At 39.5% G+C, this 22,375-nt stretch overlaps 2 protein-coding genes and 1 long non-coding RNA gene across 8 annotated transcripts in view; 2 read left to right on the top strand and 1 right to left on the bottom strand.

Moving 5' to 3' along the window:
• Positions 1-994: 994 nt before the first annotated feature.
• Positions 995-4,300, bottom strand: LOC146520841 (uncharacterized). The gene is made up of 2 exons (XR_014873569.1): positions 2,145-4,300; positions 995-1,473 (listed from the first exon to the last, which is right to left on the bottom strand). It is a non-coding gene; the product is annotated as an uncharacterized LOC146520841 (long non-coding RNA).
• A 54-nt stretch (positions 4,301-4,354) lies between these two features.
• Positions 4,355-9,040, top strand: LOC146520840 (tripartite motif-containing protein 16-like). Its single transcript, XM_085155590.1, has one exon. It carries the CDS (start codon positions 4,700-4,702, stop codon positions 6,209-6,211), a length of 1,512 nt encoding a protein of 503 aa, XP_085011716.1. The 5' UTR covers positions 4,355-4,699; the 3' UTR covers positions 6,212-9,040.
• Positions 9,041-15,221: 6,181 nt separating this feature from the next.
• Positions 15,222-22,375, top strand: part of smg1 (SMG1 nonsense mediated mRNA decay associated PI3K related kinase) — a 65,090-nt gene continuing 57,936 nt past the window's right edge. For 4 of the 6 annotated variants that reach the window (XM_085157040.1, XM_085157037.1, XM_085157039.1 and 1 more), the window contains exons 1-6: positions 15,222-15,460; positions 17,406-17,554; positions 17,953-18,105; positions 20,174-20,310; positions 21,090-21,148; positions 22,050-22,263. In XM_085157040.1, the coding sequence (XP_085013166.1) occupies positions 15,384-15,460; positions 17,406-17,554; positions 17,953-18,105; positions 20,174-20,310; positions 21,090-21,148; positions 22,050-22,263 (789 nt within the window). In that variant the 5' untranslated portion in view covers positions 15,222-15,383. Of the gene's footprint in view, positions 15,461-16,947; positions 16,964-17,405; positions 17,555-17,952; positions 18,106-20,173; positions 20,311-21,089; positions 21,149-22,049; positions 22,264-22,375 lie in introns of those variants that run through there. The other 2 variants (XM_085157042.1, XM_085157041.1) reach the window with 2 other exon arrangements.

The following is a 22,375-nucleotide window of genomic DNA, read 5'->3' as shown; positions in this document are numbered from 1 at the left end:
CTTTGGTGAAAGGAGGGAAGATAGGCTCTCAGGAAGAGATACATTTCAATGGATTCATCTGCTGTGCTTGGTGGAAGTAAGAAGTTCTCTGACATTTTACCCTCCTGACTACCAGGAAAAAAAATGTCCAATCAAAAACTTTTTTAAATCCCCCAATGTTTGTAAGGTAATTAGAAGACTGGAATAATTTTTTGGGAAAAAAAAGTTTACATTTTTTAGATATCACATGTCCACTGTAGAGGACATTGGAAGGCCAAACACGTAAAAATGAACTTTGATGGCAAATATTTGCTTCAACTCTTCACCAAGGAGAAGTTTGAACTCAAGGAACTGTAGTGGTTTCTTCCCCCAAAACTGCAAGTCACTGCTATACTGAAGCCACAAGTTGGTGATTGCCAGATCAAAAAGGAGAGAACTGCACATACTGTCAATTTCTGAGTGCGAGAGACCATCCTGTAGAAACTCAACATTCGGCAACAAGGTTCACGTCACCTATGTTGGTAGTGTACTCAGCAATTGCCAGTGGACTTGGCACATGGACAAACCTTTTGTTTTTCTTAGACCATCTTGTGCGTCTGTCCTGAGGTTGATTGTCATAGGCAGAGGATGCCATGACAACTGGCTTGTTGTCCAACCACTTAATGAAACCACTTAAAGTTCAGGTCTGAGTACCATCTCTGATGCTCCTCCTTCTTTCTTCTTCAAGGGCTTATTCCCTATGATCTTCTTCATCAGACAACTCAAGATCTGGGTTCCCCTCATCAAACTGCAATAAATTTCTTTCTGCTTCTAGAAAGGACTCCTTTTCTGGTCATTTAAAAAAACAGAACAAAATGGAGGAAATTGACTACAAATGTCCACTACGGAGGACATTTTTTAAACACTTCAATACTAAAATGAAGTTAGAATTAAGCATACTATGTTTTAATGTGTTATTAAGAGACTTATTTAAAATATGTTAACAACATTTATAGCTAAAAATTGCTTAATAAGAAGTTTTATGCACTTACTTTTCTTCTTCCCATAAAATGTGCTTGCAGCGATGGCTGCCATGTTCCTTAATGAAAAAACTAAAGTTCCCAAAGCTCCACCCCTTCACATTTGGTATCATTGGAAAGCCCTAAATGTCCTCTGTAGATACCAAAAGGAGGCAATTCTGTAGTATGCAGTGCATGGGAGATATTCAGGTTTAGAAAGGTGCTCTACAGAGGACAAATTTGCATTGCTGGTAGTCAGGAGGATAAGGCAACACAAGCTGAAAACGGTTTCATCACAGGTATAAGGTCCTCTCTGTTGGCCTTCTTGCTTACAAGCATCCACTGCCTCCCGAGAAACCTCTTTCAGATGATCCTGTCCTCCAATGAGATGAGAGATGGTGTACATGAGAATCGGACGTCCACTTGGAGCAGCTGCATTTCTGCTTCTGCGTATTATGTGGGTGTTGCACATATGTGCAACTTGCAGGAGCTCTTCCTGTTAAATATTAAAAATTAAAAATCTCATATCAGTAAAAGAACACATTTCTCTGGGCTCAACATGTTACCCAAAAGCACCACACAGTGACAGTCAGAAAAACAGAGTTTATCAAAAATACTCAACAACAAGAGTAACAGCGGTAGACACGTGATACTGTGGAAAATTTAAAGTAATTATTAAACGGGAATTGTTTTAGACAGTTTGATTTTATGTTTCTGGTCAGTGAAATATGCATTTTTTCATATCCTGAACGCAGTGCTAATAGAGACGGTGCATGATGGGTGTTAAAGCAAACTTTTTATTCTCTCCGTGTCTCTCTTTCTCTCTAACATGTCTGTGAAGGTTCTCAGTCATCCAGGTCATCGTAGTCAAAGGAGCTTGCAAAGAAAAGCGTCTGGACTTCTTTAAGTTACTTGAAGACGTTTCACCTTCATCCGAGAGGCTTCTTCAGTTCTAAGGTCAAATGGTGGAGAGTAGGTTTATATCTGGGACTCTCCACCATTTGACCTTAGAACTGAAGAAGCTTCTCGGATGAAGGTGAAACGTCTTCAAGTAACTTAAAGAAGTCCAGACGCTTTTCTTTGCAAGCTCCTTTGACTTCTCTCTAACACACACACACACACACACACACACAATGACTCATTCAAAGAATAAACATGGTTACATACCTCGATGACGTTCAGGCACGTCAACAATATGAGCTGCAGTCATCGTCTTTTAGTTCCTGGAGACGATTTATCCAGTGCTGAGCATGATGTCGTCTCAGAAAGGCCCACCAGCCTTCAATACGCTGATTGTGATTGCTGGATCCAGTAATAAAACAGTTTCTGACGTTCGGATCCATAGTCCAGCGCAAGAATCGTTGCATCTCCGCCATTATGACATTTTCTGTTCCCAAATCAGAGCGAATCCTAACAGGTGTTCCCATCCTCTTTTCAACTTCTGCTATGAAATAGCCAGCAATGACTTTGGGATCATTGTTTGTTGAATAGGCATGAAGCCAAATCATAACTCTTGAAAAACCATCAATAGCTCCATTTATACAGATTCCAAAAGGCTTCAGTTTGTCATAGGAGTCAATATGCCACATGAAATTTGGTCCAGGATTTACATACGTGTTATATACATCGCATAAGGGCCAAGATATTTCAGTAAATGTCTCACAGTACTCTGCGTGACAACATAACCTGCCTGAATGCACTTCATGTGGTGTAGTTTATATCCACGGAGCCTCCCGTGTCCCTCCAGTTGATCAATAAGAAATCCTGCTACCTCAATCGGATCGGACTCATTCTTTCTCCTGTACAGTCCCATGCGTTTTAGGTTTCTTCTAAGTGTCCACATGCTTATCACAATACTGTCCAAACTGCTCAATAACAGCAAAATCTCCCCATGCATCAATCCAAGCATAAAATAGAACTTAATTCATTCCAATAAACGAGCCTTTTTCTCGCACTCTGATCTGCACTGTCACCCACTTCACTGTTTTATGGCAATATATCATGCTGGAACAATACAATATGTTATAACGTGAAAACTTTATTGTTCAAACAATATAATTATCACGTTCATACAATATAATATTTATATTGTATGAACGTGATAATTATGTATATTGTAATAACGTGATATTATGTTGTTCATACGTGAAAAGTATCTTGTTAGCAGTAGCGGTTTTAGATACGGGCTACACGGCGGTTGCCCGGGGCGGCATCATGGTGGGGGGCGGCATAAAAAATAAATAAATAAAATTTAAAAAGTTGCTCGTACTCATGCTGCGCGACGTCATCCAGCGCATATTGGGAATGTCACAGGCACCGATCGGTTTTCTATCCCCCATTTGCTGGGAGTAAGGGCGCCCTCCGTTTGTGAGGTGCGCCTGCTGCTGGCGGCGCAGAGAGGAGAGGGCGGGGCGGCGGGGGAGTCTCTGGCTGGATGGAGCAGCATCTAATAACCAACTCGCAAAATAAAAGAAAATAAAAACAAAACAACAAACACGAAAACACCAGACATCATGATACAGACTTATAATTTGCACCGATGTTTTTCCTCGGTGCGCCTGCTCGCTGCTGAATTCAAAGTAAACTTTATTGTCATCTCCGCTACAGACAGTCCAGTATATAGAGAGACGAGACGACGAGGCTCCAGTTACAGCAGTGCAAGTAAACAAACAATAAATATAAGAAGAGTAAGAAAATAAATATACACTTTAGAACTCGAGGCAAAGGGATCACTAACAATTTAAAATTTATATTTTATATTTTGATGATTTAATGTCTCACACACAACCCGTGGGAAGGGGAGGGAGGCCTGCTGCTTCCAAATAGAGCACATTTCATTCATAATGTTGTAAATCAAAGCCCATTATCTATTCATGATTTGAATCCTGGGTTCAAAGCCATCAGGTGCTCAGTTTAGAAAAAAGAGAAAAGAAGAGGAGGAGAAACGAGCAAAAGATGCAGGTAAGCAGATGTGTGATTGGATAATGGCAGCTCATCCTGAACCAATCAGAATCAGAATACTTTATTAATCGCTAAGGAAGTTATGTGTGTTACAGTTGCTGCAAGAAGAAATGGTAAAAATAGCAACAGTAACAGACTAAACTCCAAACAATACATTATGTTACAGATTTTAATATTAATTAGTCATTAGTTGTTGATTTGTCCTGTTCTCATTGTATGACGAATTATGATGGCTGTTTGGTAGCTGTTTGCATACTATGCATACTCTCTCTCTCTCTCTTCATATGTGTGTGTGTGTGTTTCTCTTGTGAAATTCAGTATGGTTCCGACAAAAGTTCTATGTTAATGTATAATCCTCTGTGTGTGTGGGGGGGCGCCAAACAGGCTAGGACCGCCACTGCTTGTTAGAACAATAAACCTTTCACGTTATAACGTGATATACTTCTATTTTTCTTTTCTTCTGTACCTTCTTCATGCTCACATAAAGAGGAGGAACTTTGCGCCTTTGTGTTAATTGTGTGCTGTTGCTTTAAGAGACCAACCCTCGCTGGGTTACTTAAGCTAACTTTCAGATTTCCAGACAGTCAAACTTCTGCAGTTTTATATCATCCAGCAAGAAGACTTGTGAGTTTGACCTGCTTAATATCCACGCAGAATAAAGGAATAAAGCTTTCCTGTGTTCTTCCAACCGACGTTGAGTGTTTGAAACGAGTTGGATTATTGAGGCGACAACGAGCTAAGTTACATTTATCATCCCGGAAATGGCGCAGCGAGAAAACCAGGTGAACCGAGACAAACTCTGCTGCTCGATCTGTTTGGATCTCCTGAAGGATCCGGTGACTATTCCCTGTGGACACAGCTACTGTATGAAGTGTATTAAGAGCTACTGGGATGAAGAGGATCAGAAGGAAAGCCACAGCTGTCCTCAGTGCAGACAGACCTTCACACCGAGGCCTGCTCTGGTGAGAAACACCGTGATAGCAGATTTAGTGGAGGAAACAAAGAAGACTGGACTCCAAGCTGCTAAAGCTGAGCTCTGTCATGCTGAACATGAAGATGTGAGCTGTGATTTCTGCACTGAGACAAAGCTGAAAGCTGTCAAGTCCTGTCTGCAGTGTCTGGTCTCTTACTGTGAGCAGCACCTCCAGCCTCACTATGAAGTAGCAGCATTAAAGAAACACAAGCTGGTGGACCCCTCCCAGAAGCTCCAGGAGATCATGTGCCCTCGCCACAATGAGGTGATGAAGATCTTCTGCCGCACTGATCAGCAGTGTATCTGTTATCTGTGCTCCATGGATGAACATAAAGGCCACGACACAGTGTCCACTGCAGCAGAGATGAGCGAGAAGCAGACAGAGCTCGAAGAGAGACAGCAGAACATCGAGAGGAAAATTAAAGAGAAAGAGAAAAGCGTGAAGGTCCTGCAGCAGGAGATCTCTGAGCTGAGGAGGAGAAAAGCTGAGCTGGAGCAGCTCTCTCACACAGAGGACCCCACCCAGTTTCTACACAACTACACCTTGCTGTCACGTCTCAGTGAAGCTCCAGACTCAGCCAGCATCAGTATTCATCCTGAGAGCTACACCGAGGATGTGGCAGCAGCTGTGTCAGAGACCAGAGAGAAACTGCAGGACAATGTTGAATGGACCATAACTGCTGTGAAAGAAATTCAGGGGGATGTTTATCTGTCAGAGTCAGAGCCCAAGACCAGAGCTGAATTTCTAAAATATAAATGTGAAATCACATTTAACCCAAACACAGCACACCAGCGTGTTGTGCTTGGGCCTGGCTTAAAAGCAAAATATAGTCATACTCAGACAATCAGGCGCTATGATCACGCTGACAGATTCACTGACTGGCCTCAGGTGTTGAGCAGAGAGAGTTTCACAGCACCTTGTTACTGGGAGGTGGAGTGGAGCGGGGATGATGTCTTTATAGCATTATCTTCCAACAATGTAAGCAGATCAGGACAAGCGAGTGCTTTGGGAAACAATAGCAGTTCATGGGCATTGGAGTGTTTCAGTGGCGGTTATGCATTCAGATGTTCAGGCAGCAGCCTTTTCATTAAAGGTCCACAGTCCTCGAGAATTGGAGTGTTCCGGAATCATTTTAAAAACAGTTTTGGTAATTACAATTTTCTGTCCTTCTACAGCGTCTCTGAAAGCACTCGAACCATGACTCTCCTCCACAGAGTCAATATCAATTGCAATATACCACTCCTGGTTGGGCTCGGTGTATATGGTGGTAGCGCTGAAATCTGTAAGATTTTAAGTTAAAATGATAAAAGTCATAAAATAATTATCTTATGGAACAAAAAGTAAAGACGCTCCATAAACCAAGGTAGTCATAACTGAAGGTAAAATGTCTTTGTTTTATACTTTTTATTAAAAGTAGTAAAAAATGATGTGAAAAGTGATCAGCCATCAGTTCATTGTTAGAAGATGGCAAAGACAGTTTATACAATAAAACTCTGTTTTTAAAGCTTCATTTCTCTAAAAATACTAAAGATTATTTTTAAATCTTTTCTTGATTTGTGACTGACTTCTGATATTTGAGATGATCAGAAAGTTCCTGGTTTTTAGCAATAATTGACTAAATAAAAACTGAAAATGTATTTTTATGATTGTGTTAATTTTGTTTTTTGGGTTTTTTTGCATTGTTTCTTTGTCAGAATGTTTCTTAAACAAAATAATAAGTAATTTCAAAACAACCGTTGCCTGTATGATCAACAGCAATATCAGGTCTTGAAGAATGTGAATCTCCTTCCACTCATTATTTTGTTATACCAGGGCTAGAAGGATTTTCATTGTCCAGAGGATAAAAAAACAAACAAAAATCAGACCAAGTCTATATTGTATGTAACAGATTTGATTGTAAAACGTCTCAAAAATAAAAGTTAATGTCAAAGTCATGTGATGCCATGACAGCTTCCTGTCTGCTGATGTTGTTTAGTGTGGATTATGCCTTTATTGGGAATATTTCATCCATGGAGCGTGAGGTAAATTGTTTCAAAACAGTATTTTAGTTTAAATAACCTTTATTCGATTGTCTCGTATGGCCAGTTTTTTATTGTCTAGCAAATCAGTAACAAAGGAAATATTACTAAAGGTTCTAGAAACAAAGAGACAACAAAAAAGTACTGATCATAAAATCCAGTAAATAGGAGAAAACAAACAGCAGGACCTGTGGAGAGTGTGGGTGCTTTTCTTTCCTACCTGATACAGAGTTTACTGGTTTTACTCAAAATTATTTAGTTTTCAGTTTCAGTCAAGTTGTAGCTCCATTTGTCTGGTGCGGTGCTGAAAACATGCTTCAGAGATTTTGGTCCATATTGACATGATGATGTTACAGAGTTGTTTCAGGTTTGTCAGCTGCACAACTCTGATGTGAATCTTCATTTTACCACATCAGAAAGGTCTGAGATCTGGTGACCGTGGAGCAGTGCTGGGGAGTAACGGAATACATGTACCGCCGTTACGTATTTAAAACACAAAATATGAGTAACTGTATTCCGTTACAGTTACCGTTTAAAAAGGTGGTATTTAGAATACAGTTACTTTGTTGAAATAAATGGATTACACGGGGGTACTTCCCTGTTTCATATTGTGGCGGGTCAGGACTGTTTGGGTTTTGTTTGACAGCTACGTTCTGTTGTTCCAGGCAGCGCTACGGTTGCCATGGTTACAGGGTGACTCTCTCTCTGCGTGTTTCCTGGGTGAGAGAGCGCCTGTTGTTGTTGTGCTAAGCTAACAGGCAGAATGCTACAGGTATAGCTCTAAAGAATGTAGCATCATGGGCAGTGTAGTCCGTGCTGCAGGGAGAATGGACTGCCATACACGTTATGTGTCTGTGAGCGAGGGAGGGAGAAAAAGGAAAAGTACGAGCTGTCATCGAGCAGAAACGGGAGCTGGAAGCATGTAAATATAATAATTACCACTGCAGCCAAGAAGAGAGCCTGACGAGCCCAGCTGTAAGTAAGCTATTAAGACTCGACTGTACACCGTGTTCGTGTTTTCCTCTGAAACAATAAGTTCTGTTGGAGCAGTCTTTCAACGCCTCTCTCTGTCTCTGCTAGCAAAGTTGACCCAGACAACAAAGTAAAGCTAGTTTTCAGCTACGAGCCCGACACAGAACCCACCGTATTAGCCAGAGGTCCCTTTACTACGGTTCGGAGCCGCGGACCTTCAGTAACAGTAATAAATCACAGCAATAGTACATTCATGTAGTTGTAAACAGCATGATAATATATTAAGTAATCCAAAGTATTCAGAATACGTTACTCTCATTGAGTAACGTAACGGAATACGTTACAGAATACATTTTGGGGCATGTAATCTGTATTCTGTAATGGAATACATTTTAAAAGTAACCTTCCCAACACTGAGGATAGATTAACAGAACTGGGATGAAAACAGGTCAGCCTTTGGCTTAAAATTTGACAGCTTGACCTCTCATTCTGTCCCCACCCTGAGAAGAAGCTTAAAGGACAGTCGATCTCCTGATGGAGACAGAAGACAGACAGAACATCGTGGACTTGAAGAGTTAACAGCAGGCAAAAGACAGTGCAACTGACCTGAAACACTGAAGGGTCAAGCAGCAGCATGTATGAACACCACTGATGGAACATGAGCTTTGAATCTCAAGCTGGAAACCTGACAAGTGACATGACTGTTTGAAGGCACTGGACGTGATATTTGCCGTGCTGGGAGTTAACCTAAAGGAAAAGACTGAAAAGATCAAGAGAGAAGAAACAGAGAAGAAGAAACAGCTGAGTTGGGCCTGTGTTTGCTGGAGATTTCAAGCCCACACACTGCGAGACAAAAGAATCGGGGTTAATAACAGTCAACTCATTGTCATGTTTGAGAAACTACTTTGAGATTATTTGAGTTTTTTGACGTGGCGCGTTATCTTGGTGGAAGCAGTCATCAGAAGATGGGTGCAGTGTGGCCATACTGGGATGGAGATGGGCAGCAACAATACTCAGGTAGGCTGTAATATTTAAATGATGCTCAGTTCATAAGAAAATGTGCCAAGAAAATATTCCCCACACCATCAGCACCACCTGCAGCCTGAGCTGTGGATACAAGGCAGGATGGATCCATGCCTTCATCTTGTTTACATCATATTGCTACCATATGAGTGTCGCCCCAGAAATAACAACTTATCAGACCAGTTTCAGTGAGCCTGTGTGAATAGTTTCCTGTTCTTAGCTGACAGCATCATTCTCTGTAAATCCTGGAGATGGTTGTGTTTGAAAACCCTGTGAGGTCCGATCAGTTTGCCTGGCACCAACAAACATGTTCAAAGTTCAATCACCTTTCATCCCCATTCTGATGCTTGGATGAGTTTCAGCAGGTTGCCTTGACCATGTCCACATGCCTAAATACACAGAGTTGCTGCCATGTGATAGATATTTGCATTAATGAGATCAGGCCTAAGACTGTATAGTTGTTGGTGAATGTAATCTTTAACTCGTTTACAGATTAAGTTGTGTTATTAGCAGGGCTTTAAAAATAAATGATAATGCTGAAGTCTGATTAAATGATAAACACAATACACCACAGTGAGCAAGGTTTCTTTAATAACCACATAGATCACTGAAGCTTTCCTAATCCTAATAAAACACACACTGCCATGCTGAATTTACTGTATTATTATAATATTACACATATCATGTTTAATGGTCAGTTCACTAAATGACACCACCCTCCACAAATGTGACCCTGATGATGCATATTTGTTGACCGTAGTAAGCCATGACACATATGAGGACAGGAAAGAAAAGAACAGACAGCTTCACATGAAGTTCCAACACAGTTTAATTTCCAGCTGATGATGATCACAAATTCTTCTTCCTTTCACAGCTGCTGAATCCAGCCCGGGTGCTTCAAACCGTCCTCCTAAATTAAAGTCTTGTTTTTGACTGAAACTTAAAGCTGCCTCATCAGTTCTTAGAGAGCATCAGGATGTGTGATGGAAATATCTCTGTAGTGACATCACTTTAAACTGACCTCAGCCTCCAGCCATGCATGAGCAGCATTTAATCAGTTCGTTTTCTTACTGAGTAGATACTGTGCCTACTGTGAGTTCACAGGCAAATGTGGTCAAAAGTAGATAAGAAGTTTTCAGTTTTTCCATTCACACATCTACCCGAAGTGTCATTTTTCAACTGGCTTCTTTGTCTATTTATCTGTCATGTAAGCAAAGTAGCTGACTACACTCAGTAGGATGATCAGTCCTTTGTGTTTACTGGATGAACTTTAAAGGCGTTCTTTTCTCATGATGATTTGATTTTAACCCTTTAAGACCTACCATAGAACCAAGTCCGCCAGAGCTTATATTATATGTTTACATGCTGTGGAGCCATTTTTGGGAGCATTTCAAGTTGCTATACATCAATACAACCATTATAACCCAGATTTTAATAATATGTATGCATTAAGTGCATAGTAATTACATAAATTGCAAAAAAGTGCAATAAACTACAAAAAAATTGAAAATCGTTTTTGTTTTTTTAACATATATTTCTAGTTAGAGAAATTTAAGAGGCTTATCCCTCAAAACTGTAAATACAAAAAAGTTGCACAAACTAGTTTCCCACCACAGGAAATTTATTTTGAGTGTCTTCATAGTTTTATTTTTGAAATACACCAATTTTTATACACTGCAGGAAAAACAAAAATAAATATTATAATGCAAATTTGCAAAAAAGCAGCATATGCATCAAAATAAACTATTTCCAGCAGTGCAATATGAGTCCTAAGCATCCCAGAAACCACACAGAAAGTCATAAAGTCAAACATAACTTTTAAAAACACCAGTATAGGCTCATGAGGCCACGATGGTAAAAAAAAACTACATTTCCGCAAAATGACGTCACTTCCGGTTTCGGGCAGGTCAAGGCGGACATGTGATAGTTCGCGCTGATGGAGTAGGAAGTGTTATGAACAGCTGATCGGATCGGCAAAGCGTGTTTCTGGAATATTATGTTTTTGTTGCTGCAAGTGCTTTTTATGCAGTTTTTGCAAAGTTATATGTGGAAGGAAACTGTGACCGAGGACAAGCTGATGGCATAAGATGTAAGTACAACTCCTCCGGTTTCATATGCAAAACAATTATTGCACTAGCTCACGTGGTTGCAGAGCTACCGGGATTTACAAGTAGTTACGCAAAATGGAGCGTGTCTGCTCCGACCGTTTTTAAAGGGTTAATAACATTTTTCAACCCCATGACTTTGTTATAAGACTGACGCGGATTAAAACTAATTTCTTTTGCTCAAGTAAAAAAAAAAAAAAAAACAGGTTTTAGATAAAAATCATGTTGAACCTCATTACCTCATCATTAGCGTTCAGTGTCATCAGTGTAATCAATCATAATCATTAATGGTGGAACAAACAACACATAACTTGAATTTATTTATGTGTGGTATCTTTAGGATTAGGATTCGACTTTATTGTCATTACACATGTATAAATACAGTGTAACGAAATACAGTTTGCATCTAATTAGAAGTGCAATAAGAGCAATTATACAGTTAAGTTAAGCAAATATACAGATGTACTACGGGCAAATGTATGGATATACTGATATATACAGATAAGAGTAGTATAAATGGGGCAATAGTTATGAACAGATTATGTACAGAGAGACCAAATATACAAATGAACTACAGACAAATGTACAGATGTACAGATGATCTGTATAGCATACAGATGTTCTATATTGCTATACAGATGGGCAGATATAGAGATGTACTATGAACAAATATACAGATGTGCTGGTGTGTGGTAACAGATCTACAGAGTCCTGTGAGTATATCTACAGCAGTGGAAGCGTAGCGCTCTGAGCAGACTATAACAGTGAACAGTGTGCGCACTATACCAGAGACTATACTATGTCAGTGTCCTAAACTATAGCAGTAAACAAGTAACCATTTATTGTAAAATAATTTTTATAAAAGAACAAACTGAATAATTTATGTATAGAAACAGAAGGCGTTCATTAAAACCTAAAAATTTGAAAAATTAACGATAGAAAAATAAAAATACATCTCAGGGTTAAGAAATTGTTGTCTTTTCCATTAGTTTCTTCTTTAGTTGCTTTTTACTTGATACGACACTTTAAACTGTATAGTAGACTGTATATATTAAATAAGTAAGTAAGTAAGTAAAATTTTATTTATATAGCAACTTTCAAGATATAAAATCACAAAGTGCTTCACAAGACCCAACAATGAAAAAAAACAAACAAGCAAAATTAATAGAAAGCAGATTTAAAACATTTGTTTTTAACTCATCTTTTAAAGAGATCACAGAGTCTCAAATCGAAAGGAAGAGAGAAACGTTCCAGAGTCTGGAGGCCACTGAACAGAAGGCTCTGTCTCCGTTTGTTTTCAGCTGAGTGTGGGGCCCCACACACTCATTCACTCACTCAGGTCGTGTGCATGCAAATAAGAAAACGTTTGAATAGGCGCAGGTCACCACACACCTGAGTTTAGGTTTATGTAAAATCAGCATGTATTTTATTAGTTCATTTTCTTATTCAGCAGATATGATTTGCATAATACAATAAGCAGCCAGACAGAAAAAAATGTTGTTTATATATATTTATGCATGTGTGTTTCAAAAGTCTGAATGCTTTCTGCATTCAGTGTCAACCAGGTGCAACTATGTGTCAGTGGTCAGTACTAGTTCGCTGGGCATACAGTTAAAATGGTTTGCATATTCTTTAAGATTGTATGTAAAACATTATGTTACAATGCTTACACATGACACTGTCATAAATTTATAGACACTATAGGATAAAAACTTTGGATAATCAAGTGCCCAAGTGTCCCTGTTAAACCGCAGCCTGTGTTTGGTATCTATCTGCATTAGTACCAGCCACCATCACTGATACCACCCAGAGGCTGACAGTATTTGTCAGTATATATATATATGTTTGGAGCTAGCCTCTATATATACTGATAATATATATATAGAGGCTAGCTATGACTATATATACTGACTATATATACTGACAAATACTGACAGTATTTGTCAGTATATATATATATATATATATATATATATATATATACTGACAAATACTGTCAGTATATATATATAATATTTATATTGTAATAACGTGATATTATATATATATATCTATATATATATATAGATATATATATATATAGATATATATATATTTAGATATATATATATCTATATCAATATATATATATATATCTATATATATATATATATATATATAGATATATATATAGATATATATATATCTATATATATATATATATAGCTATATATATCTATCTATATATATATATAGATATATATATATATATCTATATATATATATATCTATATATATATATATAGCTATATATATATATGTATATATACTGACAAATACTGTCAGTATATATATATATAGATATATATATATCTATATATATCTATATATATATATCTATATATATATATCTATATATATATATATATATATATATAGATATATATATATATATACATATATAATATCACGTTATTACAATATACATAATTATCACGTTCATACAATATAAATATTATATTGCACGAACATGAAAAGTATATTGTTAGAACAATAAACTTTTCACGTTATAACATGATATAACTGTGTTTTTCTTTTGCCTGGATGGCAGCTCTACGCTTACGTACTCGGATGAGCTTGCCTCATCCTACAAGTTGTGCCTCCATCTCTTGTGTCCAGATCACACACTGCACTGCCGTGCTGCTCCACCTTTTCTCTTTCATTTCTGTGTTTGTGTGTGAGAGGCTGCGTTGAGGGGCGACAGGATTTCAAACAGGTTTGATTATCATGCGACCATACGATTGATGATTGGGAGCTGGTCGTGAGGTGTTAACTGCTTTTCGTTACCCCATGTAAACTACACGATGCACACACAATTAAGGCAAAACACGGCCGATCCCCAAAACGGTTGCACGACTGAAAAATCGGCTCAAAATGGGCCAAAAATCGCACAGTGTATGGCCAGCTTTTGGAGGCTAGCTCCAAACAAATATCCGCAGCTTGGCAGTGTATACAGCACTATAATGATCAGACCTAATTCTTTTGAAAACCTTACATCTTTCCACAGGTCTCCACTTCACCAGACATCACCTAGACTCAGAGCTGGAGAGAACCTTGAGAGCAAACTGCTGCTGAAGCTGAACCATCACCTCACTGAGTGAAGAAATGGCACATTTTTGCTAAATATGCAGAAATAGATGCACACCCATACAACTCATGGTAAACTGAGCTGCCTGTATGAACATATGATGAAGATGCCTCGTTCTGTTTTCTCTGAGGCTGCTGTGCCATTTGGAGCAAAAATGAACATAAAGTTTACAGCATATCTTGTCACTGGAAATTGTTTGTTTATATGTTTATATTATTTACTGCAGGTATTGGTGAAAAAAAGCTTTGTGTTGTGAAAAACTGAAATCTGTAAATTAGAATTGTTGTGCCTTATTTTGTTGATGTTTTTACATATATTCCTTTTGAAAATACTAAAATTTGTATATTTATTTATTTTTGTTTGTCTGATAACATTTATTTATAAAATAAATCGGACATTTCAAACAGTTACTCGCTACTTGAGTAGTCTTTTCGCCAAGTACTTTTTTACTCTTACTTGAGTAACTTTTTTGACGACTACTTTTCACTTTTACTTGAGTAATAATATTTTAAAGTAATGCTACTCTTACTTGAGTACAAGTTTTGGATACTCGACCCACCCCTGGTTACAAAGTACCACCAGCAAGCACACAGAAGTACAAAGTTGTCAGACATTTTTAAGGTTACTTTTTAGAGACTTTTATGCATAGTTATAGACCTTCTACTCTATTTATTTATTTATTTGCTGTTGTATTTTTACAGACATATTTTAAGCCTTTAAAGATGTTTGCAGTCATAGGGTTGCATCAGATTTTGTTAGATTTTTTTGACAATAAAGATATTATTATTATTAGTAAATTCCTTTGTTTAGGATTATGGATACAGAAGAAACAGGAGAGATGTGTCACTTATATCATTGCTCAGCTTTGATCACAGTTTAAAAAATACGCCAAAGAATAAACATGTGGCGTAGAGACACACAGATTAAAGTGTACGAGACTTTCTGCAAACGTATTCAATAACGTAATATTGTCATTTATTCAGGCAAATGAATTTGGTCCTAAGAATTTGGGGTAATTGTCTTAGAATCCGGCTAGGTGGCGGTAATGCACGTTCTTTAGTTTGACAACTGCCAAAAAAACATAAAGAAGAAGGAGTGCCGTAAGCTAGCTGTAACAAGAAGTTGCTAACCTATTTGTGAGGTTTGATAAAGCATAATAGAGAAAAGTAACGTCGCGGAGAGATAAGTTACCGCTGACAGTAGGTCATGCAGCGCTCTAAAAGGTAATGAGCCGTAAAGCCACAGGGTCTCGGCTCAGCGGCGCCCACAAACTGCGGCCACACTGGAACGACTGGCAGTCCAGGTTGGTGCTCCGTGGGCCTACGGCTCGCTGTTGTGTTCAGCTGGGGCCACATGGAGGGAAGCACTGTTTGTTTGTGCTTAAACGCTTAGTACTAACAGACCGTAACTGCACTGTCTTGAGAACCATAAAACCATCTTGTTTACGCAGTATAGACTGACCCACGGTAAATGTAGGGCTTGCTTTTGACGAGCCTGTGTCGTGGACTGTCGCTGCTAACAAGCTAACGCTAATGGCTAATCAACTGTGAGGCTTTGGTACAAAAGCACGCCAGTTAAAAAATAATAATACTGATCTTTTATGTATTTTACTGATGAGCGATATTTAAAATTAAACACAAGGTAGCTCAAAGCGTTTGTGAGCTGTGGGTCTTCGCGCTGGCTACATATGGTTAGCTAATGGGAAAGACTACCCAAAGCAATGTTATCAACTCCTCAGATAACTTCCGGATACGTTTTTTACAGCTTCTGCACAGAAAGGTGTACGATGGTGTTGGTTTTTTAACCTGTTGACGTTATAATAACTAACTGGGCAATGAGTAAAGAGGAGATGTCATTGCTGGCTGTGAGCGTGGCAGCTGCCCGAAGGCCTCACTTAGTTTTGAAATGCGGCTCACTGCAGCTTTCTGTAAGAGACGGGATCCATGTTTCCATACTCCCGTGTCGACCCGGGGTATTTTGGGTGTGTGTGAGACGTGCGAACAGCGTCAGGTGCCTGTTGTTGTAGTCACACACTAAATGAAGACTGCAGAATGGGCTCAGCAGCAGGTTATTGCTCCTGTTTTAGTAGGGGTGGGGGGTAGGCCTGATTTGCATCTGTTTGCAAAGAATTTCTAAACGATTAAAGTAGTATGACAACAAAACTGACAGTCTGTTCATCAGTTCTTTCTTGGGCATTAAACTAATCTAATGTTAGCCTTTCATTTCTGGCGTGGCTGTAGTTCAGGTAGACCAGGTCATCGCCTAACTGGGTGGTTGGTGGTTTCATCCCAGTTACTCCAGGTTGCATGCCAAATTAATCCTTGTGCAACATACTAACCACAAGTTGCTCTCTGATGCAAACATCGGAGTATCTGTGTGTGAATGGGTGAATGAGGCATGTTGTATAAAGCACCTCGAGTGCTCCAGTAGAGTAAAACCCTGTAATATAAGAACCAGTGCAGTTACCATGTAGGCCTGGTTACCGAGCAGCACTGCACCACATACACAGAATTGCCAGCTAAATAGTTTATTTTTACTTCCTGCTTTAGTGTGTTTTTATTTTGTTTGGTGTCTTGCTTCATTTGCCATCCTTAGTGACTTTTTCTGGTTAGTTGACTAAGTGAGATTTAAATGTTGCTGTTAATGATTAAACAATGGCGTTTAAGCTGACACTAATACTGAGTCAACCAGTTATGTCGAAGCAACACTTCATGTTTTGTGAGAGGATGCAACAGCGAAATGATGACGTTTGTGTTGATTATTTTTGTTTGTATTCTTTCTGATTAACAGTATGCCATGATGTGATGTAAGTATTATACCATGTGATTAATGCAGTTGTTCCCTCTGCTGTATTAAAAATGCAATAGACTGTTTACCCTTAAAAAAGTTGCCCAATAAGTTGGAATATGCACCACATGCTTTTCATACAGTCCCTTGTGGTTTATCTTTACTTTATACGACTCATCTGGACACTAGTTCGATGTTTACCTGAACACTCTGCCACCTGTGATTGTGATTGAGCAGTGGCACTTGCTTGAATCACTACAGTACACCTGTAGCTCATACGCTCTAACCTGTGGTATCATTGCAGTTGAAAGTTTCATTAGTCACGCACTGAAACTTTCCAGTTGAACTGTGACATTCATTAGTATTAAACTGGTAGTAATGGGATGAGTTCAGAGTTAGATCAAGAGTCAGCTGTGACATTGGTGGTCTTTTTCTTTTGTCTGTGTTTGTTTTATCCGTAGAGTTAACAGTGTGTCATCCAGCCAGGACGAGGTGAAGTCTAGAGAGTTTGGTTCAGGACCACTGTACGACGTGTTGGCCTCCAGTTGCCCTGAACAGCCAGCAGTGCCCAGTAATGTCTATGCTGCTGCAGATACCCATCAGGAAGAGGGTGAGGCCTGTGGTTAAGCTGAAACTCTTATTTCTTACTTAGACTTTGGCTGAAAATAACCCAAAAGGGAAGCTTTTTGCCCCACTTTCCACATTTTCCAGTTTCAGGGTCAAAATTTCAAGTTAAACTCCCATCATTCATGTTAACTGCAGATTTTCATTTCTAGTCACTGACACGTCTAAAGACAAACGAAGAAGCAAATATGCAGATTTCTAATTAAAGTGAAATGTTGAAAAGAATAATTTATCTTCTTCTGCAGGTCAGCTCCTCTTTGACTCCGTTAGTTTCACTTGTTGGTTAAACCAAGTAGTAAAAAGGCTGTTTACATGAACAAAAACACATCGTATTTGAATAGTGCAGCTTATGTGTACTTGGCCTTTCTATGAAATGTCTCTTAGGTGGATATGAAGCTGGTCAAGGTGTCTGTGATACTACGTTTGATTGGAAGTCGCTGGGGCAAGAGCTGAGGCCAGATGACTTGACAACGGATTTGATTCCTTTTAAGCATGGAAACCGTGCTCTAGCTTCAAAGGACATGAGGAAATCGCAGGGTAAGTGGTGCAGCAAATGCATGCTGAAGCACACGTTCAACGCGGGTTCAAAGTTAGCTTAGAAAAATAAGCTCGCGTTGTGTTCAGATCGGGTTTGCCTGAGTCATTCACTGACAGCTGGAAAAAGGTAATGCCAGAAGTTTCCACTCTAACACGAGTGGAGAAATGGTTTCCTTGCAGTTCCTACCCAGTTTTCATGGGAACACTAGGCTCTGACTAGCTAATTAACAGCTTTAGCTTGTGTCTTTTTTTTTTTTTTTTTTTTCGCCTGTCCCATTTGGTTCTTTAGCCGTCAGAATTGTTGTCTGAAGACCAACAAGGATACCCAATGGATTTATTTTGCCAAATGGATCATCATGGCATTGCCGTATTGGTTCATTTGATCGACCTTTGTTTTTATTATTTATTTTATTTTCAGTTGTTACAGACGGGACAGACATGAGTGAGGGATAGGAAAGGGAGAAAGAAAGAGGAAGGAAAAGAAAAACAGAAGGGGAGAGGGACAGTGAGAAAGGGGGGGAAAAAATATCTCCGGGATCACCTGTTGAGAGAAAAAGAATAGAAAACAAGCAAAAAAAACAAAACAAAGCAACATACTATACACAACACCATTGCATTAATCTAGCTAAGTGTAAACAGCAGTAAATACTAAATATTGAATGTTGTTGTGCAGCACGCAGGACAGACAGCGCACAATGTGCTTTGAAGTAGCAGCCAAGAAAGGTGTGATTTAAGTCTACGAACAGTGAACACCTGTGTGCACACCTGTGTGGATCGGCGCGCTTGTATTCAAATGGTTTCCCCATGTAATGGTCTGCTAGAGGATGTAGAGAGCCAGCTAATTAACAGCTTTAGCTTGTGTCTAAAGAGCATGTTCCCAACATGTTTTCTGCAGTAGTTACATCTATATACTAGGGCTGCAACGATACACAAAATTCATGGTTCGGTTCGATACTTTGGTGTCACGGTTCGATATTTTTTCGATACAAAAAAAATGTTCATGCTTTTTTAATTTGTCATTTATTAAAATTATAAATATGTATTTTAACTCAAAAGTACAGTTTTTAAATTTAATGTTGCTGAAACAACAAAGTAATAAAAAATAAATCTATCTGATGGAGAAATCACTCATCTTTGGAAAAGAGAGTTTATTACAGAGAAATGTCTCTTTCCAAAATAAAAGCTATACTATACGCTTCTTCTGGGCTATATTCTCAGCAGCATATTAAACATATCAGGTCCCCATAAGGAGAATCATGTGCTAACGGCTGTCTAAATGACTCGGGTAAAGTTTGTAGCATGCCTGCTTGTTGTTTTTCTCTGCTTCCACTTGTCTTTGCACTAGGATGATGTCGGAGTAAATGTGCAGTCATATTCGTTGTGTTCCCACTAGTGCTGTCAGCGTTAATCTGAAATGACGTTAACGCCACAACACGGCAAATCTCCGTTAACGAGCTACCGCGGATCGCCCCGTGTGTGGGGCTGGACGGCCAATACGTTAACGAGCTAACTGCGCTAACGCACTAGTTCCCACCCATGTAATTAAGCATTGTGTGGCACATCCAAAATGCTGTTTTACTTTAGTCCATGACGCGCTTACCTTCAGGGTCATACGTCACATGAAAACCAAAATAGTTCCAAACGCCAGATCTGAATGAGGGTGGGGGAGGTTCAATTTGCCATGTTGCAAGGAGAGCTTAGCTTCTGTCTTGCTAGCTTGCCCTGCGCTCAGTGAATCTGTGTTCGACTACTCTGCCTAGGCTGCACTGTCGAGCGCAGATCCACTGAGCGCTCAACACAGACAGCATCGTCAGAAGGAAAGTTGATAAAATAAATTAAAAATGTTGTATTGTTCGATACATATGCGTACCGAACTGAAAGCACTGTATCGAACGGTTCAATATCGATACGAGTATCGTTGCACCCCTAATATATACTTTAGAAATGATGCTGAGGAATTCCAGCTGTGGTTGTAGTTGAGTTTTTTCTAATATACTGGTGTAGCTGCAGTGGGATCATGTGTGTTAGAGAAAAACTGTTCACTCGGAGTGTCGGGATGTCGTTGCAGACAGAGGAATGGCTCACTCAGAGGAGTCTCGACTGGCCAACCTCCTGCGCCGAGTCTCCAGGGAAGATGATCGTGACCGGAGGCTGGCTACAATCAAACAGCTGAAGGAATTCATCAGCCATGGCGAGAGCAGAGGGGTCAGTCAGGTTACTTTCCTGGTGTTTCAATCCGTGATAGCCAGCAACGTCACTGTAGTCAGACTCACAGGGTGCAGCAAACTGTATTAGAATACATTATACGATGTGTTTACATATTTACTTCTCCCAGCACACACTGTAGGGTAACTGGACTGGTTCTTATATAGCGCTTTATACAACTTGTGCATTCACCCATTCGCAAAAGCACATTTTTCTAAGTGTTTTCTAGCTAACAGTCACACACATTCATACTCCGATGGATCGGAGAGCAATTTGGGGTTAGTATCAGTAGATCAGCAGTAACCTGCTCTACCGCCTGAGCTACAGCCACCCCAACTGACCAGCTACCTTATGACCACTTGGACTGTTGATTTACCTTTCCCTAAAGGTCCTTCGTAGGCTCTAGTACTCATGTATTTATGAATACCTCGACCCTCGGGCCTGTAACTGTGTTAAGATAAAACCCAATCGTCTCAGTTTTCCTGACTTATTCATTAAATACTGAATGTTGAGGTGTGTGAGAACAAAGGACACAAACATTATAACTGCTTTTACCTGCAGCGCTGCAGGGGACTTTAGTTTTAACGTAAAACAACTACTGCCATACACTGAGTTGCCTAGCAACATGATTGTTTAGACATATTTTCATGTGAAGGCTGCTACAATATGAGCTTGAGCTAGCTAGATGTGACTGATACATAAAGGGGACTGTAGTTCGATAAACAATGAGTAATTACTGAGACTGTGTAATCCTAATGACTTCTGTCTTGTCTCCACAGACTCTGGTCAAACAATTGGACACCATCCTTAGCACTCTGAATGACATTTTAAATGAGAGGTAAGAGGATGCTGGGTGCGTGGGTTCATTGGCAGGACAGGAAGTTTCAATAACTCAGGGCTGTAGAAATAGAAAGGAGATTAAAATATTCACATAAACTCAGACTGTTGCTCAGTAGCGCTGCCACAAGCGACTAATCAGATCATCATCCATTGGATGTAAAACGTACAGCTTGTTGCACCAGCAGCATCTGCTCTTATATAACTATCATTAGCTTAAAGCTGGAAGTGTTTAAGGTCTGTGCTAACTAACAATAAAGACAAGATGATAGTTTATTAAACTGTTAATGTTTAAACGTTTAATCAGCTGTGTAAAAATTATAACTTTAATCTCAGCCAAACGATTTACTCAGGAACAAATAAAACACTGAAAAAGCCAAACAATAACATTTAAATTAAAACAAGCTTTAAATTCTTGCAAATAGGTCATATTTAGGTTGTTATTTTGTTGCCATGACCCTCAAAATGTAGCTCAGGTGCTTCTTGTTCCCATTGGTCATCTGTCACATCATTCTTCAGCTCTGTTGGAGTTCATCTGTGGTGACTTCAGTTGATTGAACATGATTTGGAAAAGTGCACACTTGTCTATATAAGGTCGCATATTTGACAGTATCGCGCCACAAACCCAGCCATGAAGTCCAGAGAGTGCTCTGTAGACCTGTGAGGTAGGAGTGATAGATCTGAGGAAGTCTGTGCATCACTGAAGGTCCTCAGGAGCACAGTGGCCTCCATCATCCACATGTGGAACAAGTTTGGAACCACCAGGACTCTTCCTAGAGCTTCCTGCGTGGAGAGTCTGAGCGATCAGAGTCATGGCCGTGCACCGATGCTGTCCATCCAAGCTGATCGAAATAATAGTCAGGCCGCTCTAAAGTTGTTTTTTCCTGTGTTGATGTTTTTAGCAGTAAGATGCTGTGGGAGCTGCGTCAGGATGCTGCAGCCTGCCTTGGTATCCTGTGCACCGTACTCAGCTATGAGGCAGAGCGCATCTTCAAGTGGCTCTTTGTCAAGTTCAATTCAAGCAGTCGTGATGAGGTGAAGCTGTTGTACCTGGTGGCAGCACAGCGCGCTTTGGAGGCTGCGGGGGAGAGGAAGGCCTTTTCTCACATCATGCAGGTAAAGACATGGCCTGATGCTTTTCACGAGTACAACTCTAATATCTGTCCAGTTCATTTTGACCTGTCTCTGCATCAGCACCACGCAGCTGTTCACTGTTACAGCTTCAGGC

The sequence above is a fragment of the Neolamprologus multifasciatus genome, chromosome 4 (genome assembly GCF_963576455.1).
Source record: "Neolamprologus multifasciatus chromosome 4, fNeoMul1.2, whole genome shotgun sequence".
NCBI lineage: Eukaryota > Metazoa > Chordata > Actinopteri > Cichliformes > Cichlidae > Neolamprologus > Neolamprologus multifasciatus.
Note: the sequence above shows the minus strand (reverse complement) of the source record. Positions and strands in the feature narration are given on the sequence as shown.

Excerpts from the sequence above, each read along its gene's own strand:
- LOC146520840 (XM_085155590.1), top strand. The coding sequence starts at position 4,700 with ATGGCGCAGCGAGAAAACCAGGTGAACCGAGACAAACTCTGCTGCTCG.